The sequence below is a fragment of the Dermochelys coriacea genome, chromosome 7 (genome assembly GCF_009764565.3).
Source record: "Dermochelys coriacea isolate rDerCor1 chromosome 7, rDerCor1.pri.v4, whole genome shotgun sequence".
In the NCBI taxonomy this organism is placed as follows: domain Eukaryota; kingdom Metazoa; phylum Chordata; order Testudines; family Dermochelyidae; genus Dermochelys; species Dermochelys coriacea.
In genome coordinates this window covers 127,633,432-127,644,590 of record NC_050074.1, presented here as the reverse complement: position 1 = coordinate 127,644,590, position 11,159 = coordinate 127,633,432, and the positions used below count along the sequence as shown (strand labels likewise).

At 45.2% G+C, this 11,159-nt stretch overlaps 1 protein-coding gene across 1 annotated transcript in view; it reads right to left on the bottom strand.

The window, feature by feature from the left end:
* Positions 1-6: 6 nt before the first annotated feature.
* The window catches only part of ALDH18A1 (aldehyde dehydrogenase 18 family member A1), a gene marked incomplete at its 3' end in the record, with an annotated part of 126,531 nt that continues 115,378 nt past the window's right edge, over positions 7-11,159 (bottom strand). The window contains exons 13-17 of the mRNA XM_043518696.1: positions 10,738-10,875; positions 10,384-10,579; positions 10,107-10,228; positions 430-616; positions 7-87 (exon numbers count right to left, since the gene is read on the bottom strand). Coding sequence (XP_043374631.1) covers positions 7-87; positions 430-616; positions 10,107-10,228; positions 10,384-10,579; positions 10,738-10,875 — 724 coding nt within the window. The remainder of the gene's footprint in view (positions 88-429; positions 617-10,106; positions 10,229-10,383; positions 10,580-10,737; positions 10,876-11,159) is intronic.

The following is an 11,159-nucleotide window of genomic DNA, read 5'->3' as shown; positions in this document are numbered from 1 at the left end:
ACCGATATCCATCGGAGAATCGTGTGCTGGCGTTCCAGAACACACAGGCACTATCCACATGCTGGAGAAAGAATTCTGCTGTTTTCTCTGAGGGAAAGAGAAAAATCTGAACAGACACAAATGGAACAAGGCACTCATACCAAGTAATGGGTGCATTATGAAAACATGAACAGATGTAATGCAATGTGAGACTCTTAACTGAGCAACCATGACCAGGACAATGCTCATACGTCTCTCCACAGCACAGATATCAAACTCAAAGATCTGCAAACAGGAGAATGAGGGACTAGGAGGAGGAGGAAATAAACGACAAAGTTCCCCACCCCTTGTAGGGAGAGCTACTACTGAAGGACAGGTAAAAGTGCATTTCACACACCAGGTGTCTGAAAGTTAGACTGTTGATTGAATAGAACCATTCAGGTCACTAACCATTCTCTGTGATGATAACATCTGTGTGTGAACTTCCATACTTGTGGATATGATCAATCGCTTCCTGGACACTGTCCACCACCTCAATGCAACACTCTAGATCCCCATATTCTGTGCGGAGAGATTTGACTTCTGAAGGGCTGAAAGTCAAATACGAGGCAAACTTGGGACCAGCATGAATCTTCACCTGCAAGAACAGAGGATCTGATAGTATTGATCTTTTTTTAAGTGTCTTCCAAGCAGAATGGCCACTTCTGAATCAGATTCTTACTAGAAGCAATAAGCCAACTGCAGCATAAAGTTCTTAGTTTATCTGGACTCCTGAATGGAGGTTTACATCATTACCTGTAGGAGCAATTTCAGGGAACTTGATGGCCCAGAGAACTAGTAACAGGATATAGACTGAGTCATGGTGGCTAGCCAACCGAACATCAGCTCTCAGTATGATGCTGTAGCTAAAAAGGGCTAACACAATCCTTTCATGTATAAATAGAGAAATATCAAACAGGAATAGGGAGGCAGCATTACATCTAATACAGCACTGGTGAAATCACCACTGGAGTACTGTATCCAGTTCTGGTGTCCACACTTCAAAAAGGGATGTTGAAAAATTGGAAAGTTCAGTGAAGAGCTACAAGAATGACCCAAAGTCTAGAAAAAGACACTGAACAACAAGAGACTTAAGGCACTCAACCTATTTAGTTTGCCAAAATGAAGATTAAAAGGAGATTTCAATCAGGACCAAATGTCTTTCTGAAATATATGCTTTAGTCAAACATAAGTTAATGGCTTCAACACAGGAATAAGTGAATGATGTTCTCTAGCCTATGTCATAAAGGAGGTCAGACTAGATGACCTAATGGTCCATTCTCTCTTAAGATCTATTAGTTTAAGCACAGCTTCTAACTAGCTATACAGAGAAAAGATACCGGAGGACTAGTCTACCAGACAGAGGCATAACACAATCCAAAGTCTGGAAGATGAAGCTAGACAAATGCAAACTGGAAATAACATTAAACAAGTCTAATAAAAAATTTGAACAGGTTACTAGTCTTCATTACTTAAATTCTTTAAAATCAAGGGGAATGGTCTAGTTCAACCACAATTTATCAGGCTTAATATGTTAATTATTGGTTGAAGTTCTATGACTTGGTCTACATTAAAAAGTTATGTAGATGCCAGGCAGCTTATGTTGACCTAGTTGTGCAACTTAGTCTACACTTTAATTTGTCTCCCACCGATGTAAGCGCCCCATTACACTGACACAGTAACACCACCTCCTTGAGCATCGCAGAGCTTTGGTTGGCATACTTATGTCAATGCAGTGCGAAGGTAGACACTGCATTACTTATATTAACCCTATCTGTCCTCCAGCAGCTGTCCCATAATGCCCTACACCAACTGCTGTGGTCACCATTGTGAACTACACTGCTCAAGGGCCGTTGAGACTCCCCTTTCCTCATTGCCCAGCTTGGTGAGCACAAGTAGCAGCTCTACATTGTTGAGTGGAGCTGCTCAGCTGACTATGCCAGCTACATGCTCCTGCTTGGAGCAGACAGGAGATATTGGATCTCCTGGGCTTGTGGGGAGAAGAAGCTGTGCAGGCACATCTTTGAACCTGCTGTGGAAACGCTGACATCTACAAGCAGATTGCTCAGGAATGCAGGAAAAGGGGCATGACGGGGCCCAGGAGCAGTGCTGTGTGAAAGCCAAAGAACTGTGCCAGGCACACCAGAGGGTCAGGGAGGCCAACAATCAATCTGGTGCCAAACTGCAGACCTGCTGCTTTTACAAAGAGCTGCATGCTATACTCAGGGTAGACTCCAACACCCACACCACTCTAGATACCTCTGAGGAGCCCCAGTCATTGGCCAATGAAGTAAGCAGCATGAAGGAGGAGGACTTGAAAAAGAAAGAGGCGTATGGAAGACAAGCAACTGAAGGATGCAGCTGTGCAGCGAGCCAGGACATATTTTTGACTCTATCACAGTTCAGCCAGTCGAGCATGGGCAAGCTCAGTGAAGGGGAAGGAAACTCAGGTAAGTATGACAGGTTTCAGAGTAGCAGCCATGTTAGTCTGTATCTGCAAAAAGAACAGGAGTACTCGTGACACCTTAGAAACTAATAAATTTATTAGAGCATAAGCTTTTGTGGGCTACAGCCTACTTCATCAGATGCAGAGAATGGAACATATAGTAAGATTATATACATATATACGTACGTACACACACACACACACACACACACACGATGGAAATTGCCATACAAATTGTAAGAGGCTAATTAATTAAGATGAGCTATTATAAGCAGGAGAAAAAAAACTTTTGTAGTGATAATAAGATGGCCCATTTAGACAGTTGACAAGAAGGTGTGAGGATACTTAACATAGGGAAATGGATTCAATATGTGTAATGACCCAGCCACTCCCAGTCTCTATTCAAAGCCAAGTTAATGGTATCTAGTTTGCATATTAATTCAAGCTCAGCAGTTTCTCGTTGGAGTCTGTTTTTGAAGCTTTTCTGTTGCAAAATTGCCAACCTTAAATATTTTACTAAGTGGCCAGAGAGGTTGAAGTGTTCTCCTACTGGTTTTTGATTGTTATGATTCCCGATGTCAGATTTGTGTCCATTTATTCTTTTGCGTAGAGACTGTAGCCCACGAAAGCTTATAGTCTAATAAATTTGTTAGTCTCTAAGGTGCCACAAGTACTCCTGTTCTTTTTTCAGGTAAGTATGTAGATACATTTTTAATTACAGGGATGGCAGCCTCAAAGTAGCAGGACACATCTTTTGTCTTTTCATTAATTTACTTGTGCTACAAGAGGCAGTGGTACAACCAAGAGAGGTTGCTATCTGCTTTTCATTGCCCTCTAAAGCAGGGGTGGCCAACCTGTGGCTCCAGAGCCACACGCGGCTCTTCGGAAGTTAATATGCGGCTCCTTGTATTGGCACTGGCTCCGGTGCTGGACCTACAGGCACCAACTTGGCTCTGCCACAGGCCCTGCACCCACTCCACCCTTTCCCGCCCCTTCCCCTGAACCTGCCATGCCCTCACTCCACCCCAGAGCCTCCTGCACACCTTGAAACTACAGATCGGGAGGTGCGGGGAGGGCTGATCGGGTGAGCGGTAGGTGCTGGGGGCGTGGGAGCTAATGGGGGGCTGCTGATGTATTACTAAAACAACAAGGAGTCCGGTGGCACCTTAGAGACGAACAGATTTATTTGAGCATAAGCTTTTGTGGGTAAAAGCCTCACTTCTTCAGATGCATGGCTGGTGTAGTGTGCTTCCCCTCCAAGCTGCACTATCGCCAGGGCATGAAGCCTTTTTGGCTATGGCTTTCCTGGGTCTGATCTCTGAGCATTCAGTACCCCTGTTCTCATTGTGTACTTCCTGCAATGGGTCCACCTGGATGGGACCCCTGGGGAAGCCAGAAGGGCCCTGCACCCCAACTTTGCAGTCAGCAGTGACTCTCAGCCAGCATTCTAAAACAGAAGGGTTTATTAGTTGACAGGAACATAGCATATAACAGAGCTTGTTAGCACAGAAAGCAGGACCATTCAATAAAGTCCATTTTGGGGGGAGGGAACCCCAGAGCCTTGGGGTCCTGACCCTCCCCACTGAGTCTGAAAAGAGAAGACCGCCCTGCTTCCAGTGGCCTGACCTCCGATACACCCGTTGCCCCTCCTCTGGTCTTTGTCTTGCTTCCTGGGCAAAGTGCACCTGGTCGCATCTCTCTCCTGGTTCTCAGGTTACAAAGGGGGATCGGCCATTGCCTACGTGCATGCAGCTGGACCCCCCGAGGGTCTCAGCAAAAGTCACCCCCCCTTATCCCCACCACATAGGCATTGGTGTAATACACAGGGAAATTGAGTATTCAAGCAAAACATTAAGGCTCATATATATCATGACTAGGGGAAAAAACCCACTTTGTCACACCTGTTACTGCACAGTGTCACACAACTCACAGGATCATTCACAAACACAATTAATAGGTGCATTGACAATGTTATATCCCTACATGTACACCAATCACCACACGATTCTTACCAGGCCAAAAGAGTAGGACCAAGTAGAGCACACTACAGCAGTGGTGGGCAACTGGTGGCCCGTCAGGGTAATCCGCTGGTGGGTCGCAAGACAGTTTGTTTACACTGACCGTCTGAAGGCATGGCTGCCTGCAGTTCCCAGTGGCCATGATTCACTGTTCCCGGCCAATGGGAGCTGAGGGAAGGGGCTGCCAGCCCGCACTTCTGTCACATCAGTGCACTCTTATTTTGGTGTCCCTGAGTTGGAGGTCTGGGGCAGCTTCCTATACAGATCCAGGAATGTAGCCTCGCACATCCAAGAGTTCTGCAGCCACTGCTCGTCATCCCAAACAAGCATTAAAATGCTATCCCAGCACTCTCACAGATCTTGGGAGACAGGCCAGTCCTTGCTTACAGACAGCCCCCCAATCTGAAGCAAATACTCACCAGCAACCACACACCACACAACAGAACCACTAACCCAGGAACCTATGCTTGCAACAAAGCCCGTTGCCAACTCTGTCCACATATCTATTCAGGGGACACCATCATAGGGCCTAATCACATCAGCCACACTATCAGAGGCTCGTTCACCTGCGCATCTACCGATGTGATATATGCCATCATGTGCCAGCAATGCCCCTCTGCCATGTACATTGGTCAAACTGGACAGTCTCTATGTAAAAGAATGAATGGACACAAATCAGACGTCAAGAATTATAACATTCAAAAACCAGTTGGAGAACACTTCAATCTCTCTGGTCACTCGATTACAGACCTAAGAGTGGCAATTCTTCAACAAAAAAACTTCAAAAACAGACTCCAACGAGAGACTGCGGAATTGGAATTAATTTGCAAACTGGATACAATTAACTTAGGCTTGAATAGAGACTGGAGTGGATGGGTCATTACACAAAGTAAAACTATTTCCCCATGTTTATTTCCTCCCTCCCACCCCCCCACTGTTCCTCAGATGTTCTTGTCAACTGCTGGAAATGGCCCACCTTGATTATCACTACAGAAGGTTTTCTCCTCCCCTCCCCCCACTGGTAATAGCTCATCTTAAGTGATCACTCTCCTTACAGTGTGTATGGTAACACCCACTGTTTCATGTTCTCTGTGTATATAAATCTCCCCACTGTATTTTCCACTGAATGCATCCGATGAAGTGAGCTGTAGCTCATGAAAGCTTATGCTCAAATAAATTTGTTAGTCTCTAAGGTGCCACACATACTCCTTTTCTTTTTGCAGTCAGTTCTTGTTTCACAGGTCCAAAAGTGGTGCTCCACCAATTGCAGCTGCTCTGTAAATGCTACAAACAAGCTTCAATTGGTTCTCGCCACGTCCCACTGCAATCTAACCTCCAAAGAATCATGTTTTCTTTTCATTCGGTGGTTCTTGCAGATCTGCAAACACTTCAGCATTGTGCACCCTGTGCTTGCAACATTCATGATAATAGTGCAGAGCTGTGCAGGCTCTATGCTTCTGTCAGAGATGGCAGTCAGCAAGAAGGACCGTGAGAGTTTGTGAAGTTTTGAAAAAATAAGGTGCAAAAATTATGGGATACAGATAACAGTATGGGATGGAAACAGTTCTGGTGGACTCCTCCTGAAGGTCGAAACAGCAGCCTGGATTTCTACATAGACTGCTTCCGCCGATGTGCACGAGCTGAAATTGTGGAAAAACAGCATCGCTTACCCCATAACCTCAGCCATGCAGAACACAGTGCCATCCACAGCCTCAGAAACAACTCTGACATCATAATCAAAAAGGCTGACAAAGGAGGTGCTGTCGTCATCATGAATAGGTCGGAGTATGAACAAGAGGCTACTAGGCAGCTCTCCAACACCACTTTCTACAAGCCATTACCCTCTGATCCCACTGAGAGTTACCAAAAGAAACTACAGCATTTGCTCAAGAAACTCCCTGAAAAAGCACAAGAACAAATCCGCACAGACACACCCCTGGAGCCCCTGAGGTATTCTATCTGCTACCCAAGATCCATAAACCTGGAAATCCTGGACGCCCCATCATCTCAGGCATTGGCACCCTGACAGCAGGATTGTCTGGCTATGTAGACTCCCTCCTCAGGCCCTTCGTTACCAGCACTCCCAGCTATCTTCGAGACACCACCGATTTCCTGAGGAAACTACAGTCCATTGGTGATCTTCCTAAAAACACCATCCTAGCCACTATGGATGTAGAAGCCCTCTACACCAACATTCCACACAAAGATGGACTACAAGCCGTCAGGAACAGTATCCCTGATACTGTCACGGCTAACCTGGTGGCAGAACTTTGTGACTTTGTCCTGACCCATAACTATTTCACATTTGGTGACAATGTATACCTTCAAATCAGCGGCACTGCGATGGGTACCCGCATGGCCCCACAGTATGCCAACATTTTTATGGCTGACTTAGAACAACGCTTCCTCAGCTCTCGTCTCCTAATGCCCCTACTCTACTTGCGCTACATTGATGACATCTTCATCATCTGGACCCATGGAAAAGAAGCCCTTGAGGAATTCCACCATGATTTCAACAATTTCCATCCCACCATCAACCTCAGCCTGGACCAGTCCACACAAGAGAGCCACTTCCTGGACACTACGGTGCTAATAAGCGATGGTCACATAAACACCACCCTATATCGGAAACCTACTGACCGCTATTCCTACCTACATGCCTCTAGCTTTCATCCAGATCATACCACTCGATCCATTGTCTACAGCCAAGCGCTACGATATAACCGCATTTGCTCCAACCCCTCAGACAGAGACAAACACCTACAAGATCTCTATCATGCATTCCTACAACTACAATACCCACCTGCTGAAGTGAAGAAACAGATTGACAGAGCCAGAAGAGTACCCAGAAGTCACCTACTACAGGACAGGCCCAACAAAGAAAACAACAGAACGCCACTAGCCATCACCTTCAGCCCCCAACTAAAACCTCTCCAACGCATCATCAAGGATCTACAACCTATCCTGAAGGACGAGCCATCGCTCTCTCAGATCTTGGGAGACAGACCAGTCCTTGCTTACAGACAGCCCCCCAATCTGAAGCAAATACTCACCAGCAACCACACACCAGAACCACTAACCCAGGAACCTATCCTTGCAACAAAGCCCGTTGCCAACTCTGTCCACATATCTATTCAGGGGATACCATCATAGGGCCTAATCACATCAGCCACACTATCAGAGGCTCGTTCACCTGCGCATCTACCAATGTGATATATGCCATCATGTGCCAGCAATGCCCCTCTGCCATGTACATTGGCCAAACTGGACAGTCTCTACGTAAAAGAATGAATGGACACAAATCAGACGTCAAGAATTATAACATTCAAAAACCAGTTGGAGAACACTTCAATCTCTCTGGTCACTCGATCACAGACCTAAGAGTGGCTATACTTCAACAAAAAAGCTTCAAAAACAGACTCCAACAAGAGACTGCTGAATTGGAATTAATTTGCAAACTGGATACAATTAACTTAGGCTTGAATAGAGACTGGGAATGGATGAGTCATTACACAAAGTAAAACTATTTCCCCATGGTATTTCTCCCTCCCACCCCACCCCCCACAGTTCCTCTGATATTCTTGTTAACTGCTGGAATTAGCCTACCTGCTTGTCACCATGAAAGGTTTTCCTCCTTCCCCCCCCTGCTGTTGGTGATGGCTTATCTTAAGTGATCACTCTCCTTACAGTGTGTATGATAAACCCATTGTTTCATGTTCTCTGTGTGTGTGTGTATATAAATCTCTCCTCTGTTTTTTCCACCAAATGCATCCGATGAAGTGAGCTGTAGCTCACGAAAGCTTATGCTCTAATAAATTTGTTAGTCTCTAAGGTGCCACAAGTACTCCTTTTCTTTTTAGTTGTAAACTGGGAAGTTGACTCACACCTACACAACTTGTTTCAGCCCCTCATGCATTAACCAAAACTTCCCAAGAGAGAGCATGCTGAAGGATGGCAAGTTGCAGTGGGATGCCTACCTATGGTTCACCATACTCTGCATCAATACAAGCGGTCCTGATGAGTATGTGCACTACTGACACAAGGAGCCAAATATGCACAAGGACAAGTGACGTATTAACTGCAGCAGCTATATGACATTATAACTTGATTAGACAAAAGTTTGTAGTGTTGACATGCCCTAAATCAGAATTGTCCCTTCTTGTCTTAAAAAAAATTCTATTAAGTATATGAATTGCCAATATTGGTCACTGACAAACTACCCCAGACACATTATTGTGGACCACCAGGACTGGCATAGTTAAGGTTTAGACCAGCTTTCTTTTTATTGTTTTCTTAATACGTACTTTGGAATTTGTTATCAGGACACATGGCTCACCTTCTCTTTAACCATTTATTTCTTGCATTAATAAATCACAGCCTGCACATTCTATTAGCATAACATGTCATACCATGTAATGTTCACCAACACGCAAGGTCTAACTTGGGTGTACAATCCTACATTTCTCTGCAACCCACAGTATTTTAAAAATGCCCCTGTCCACAGACTCTTCTAGTAATGCCTGCTGGAACTGCAATACCAGTTTGAAATTCAGGAAATCATTTATTAGCTTTGCTCTGTTGCTTTTGCTGAGACAATAGGGGAGCAGGATGGGCAGGAGCAAAGACATATTGGCATATAGGGGTGGGGGTTAAACAAATAGGGAGCAGGTGTAAGAAGAAGGAATAGGAGAGTGGTAAGAGAAAACAGGAGAAATGGGTAAGGATCAGACAAAGAAGAGGAACAGACACCAAAAGAATGGGTGCAAGCCTGCTGGGCTAGTAGCAGCATATGGAGATGGTCAGGACCAATAGGGTCCCTTGCTCCTAATTCCAGGAGGTGAAGAGAAGAGAACATATGTAGCCCAAGGGAAGGAACAGGATTCATGTTATTCACAAAGGACCACCTAAGACTCAGCAGCAGCATGAGTTCTGAAGGAACTACTTCCAGGGTGTTGAGGGAAAAGCTAATATGTGCAGAGCTGGCACCTTTTGGCGCCAGCCACTGTCTGTGCAGCACAGACCGCAGCACATTTGGGGAGTCGTTTCGGGCCTTGAAACTGTTGTCCTTCCTGTCTTTGTGGTATGCGAGGCACGTTGTGTAACTGCATGTTCTGTTTTAATGATAAAGCTGTTGACATTCTCAGAACACGAGAAAGCACTCACCAGAGAGTGGCTGAGGATGGGGTGAGGATGGAATTCATTGGTTAAGGGTGCCGATGCACGAGGGCAGCACGCGATGTCACATGGTATATAAGCTTTGCATAAACTGTATACGGAGTCCCCTCCTGACTAGCGGGGGGGCACCACGCTCGAGCGTAATACATTAAACACAGACTGGAAACTCTGCAGATCTGGACCTGGTTTTTGGTGCCTCAGCCTAAAAACTTGAACCGTGCGTGACCGATCAGGTATAATTCGCAACACAGGGTCACCTCTATGCAGCACCTTGGGTACCCCGATGCTCAAATCTCAAGATGGGATGACATTTGCAATACCATCATTTGATTATAAGCCACTGCAGAGATGAGCTGCACATCACTGCTTTCAGCCAGTCCCTTTGTCTGCCAAGCTAAATTACTAACCAAAAGTGATTCTCTTTACTAAGTGAGCTGTGCTTGACTAACCTGTTCCACTCTCAACATATCGATGATCTGGTCAAACAAAGGTGTTCGCAGCAAGTCTCGGTGAATTAATAGCGTTTCCAGAGCATTACAGGCAGCAGGATATTCACACTTTGAATCTCTGACTGGGGGTTGAAGAATGGATAATTGGTTACATACCACTTCACATTAGAAAGGTATTGAAAAGCACATGAGCAGATACAGCTTTGTTGACCATATCATGCATTCCATTTCAAACTCAGTCCAACTCATCAGAATGAAAAGGCATCTCCCATCTTACCTATTCTGGTGACCTTCTCTACACTGGCCTCTGTATCCACGTATACATGGCAGATCCCTTCACTGTGCCCCATAACCGGGATTCCTTTAGCAGCTTTCTGGATATCCCTAACCAGCTGAGAAGAGCCACGTGGAATGATTAGGTCTATCAGTTTATCCAAACGGCAAAGATCTTCTACTTCCTCTCTGGTGTTCACCTGGAGTAACCAAGCCAAGACACTATTATAGACTTTGAAGGACTTTGAGCATGGTATTATCCAGAAAGTACTGTATGTGTAGTGCGCACACATCCTACATTCATGAAAGTACTGTATGTGTAGTGCGACAAATCCTAGATTCATTTCGAGGCACTCACCAGCTGCACTGCATCCTTGACCCCATGGATGGAAAGTGCTTCTTGTGTTAGATGGTGAAGGATTTGATTGCTATGTGCTGCCTCTTTCCCTCCTTTAAGTAATAAGCCATTTCCACTGGCAATCGCCAAGGCAGACACCTGTCACAAAAGGAGAGAAGAGATTAGCACCACAGAATACATCTATTAATACAGATACAAGATTCACTATCTTCTCTCCCTGGGGAACTGTTAGGCACCAAGCACACAAAGTTCCTCAGTTGAAAATGTAACATATTGCAGAAATAAGTCCATAATTTTCAAAATACTGTTGGCAAGGGACCAAGGGCTGGTGAATATGTCAAGTGACATGAGAACTTTGGTATGAGGTATGGGATGAACTGGATAATTGTGTGGGTCGTCTTCTTCAGGAAAATAAACTTAAG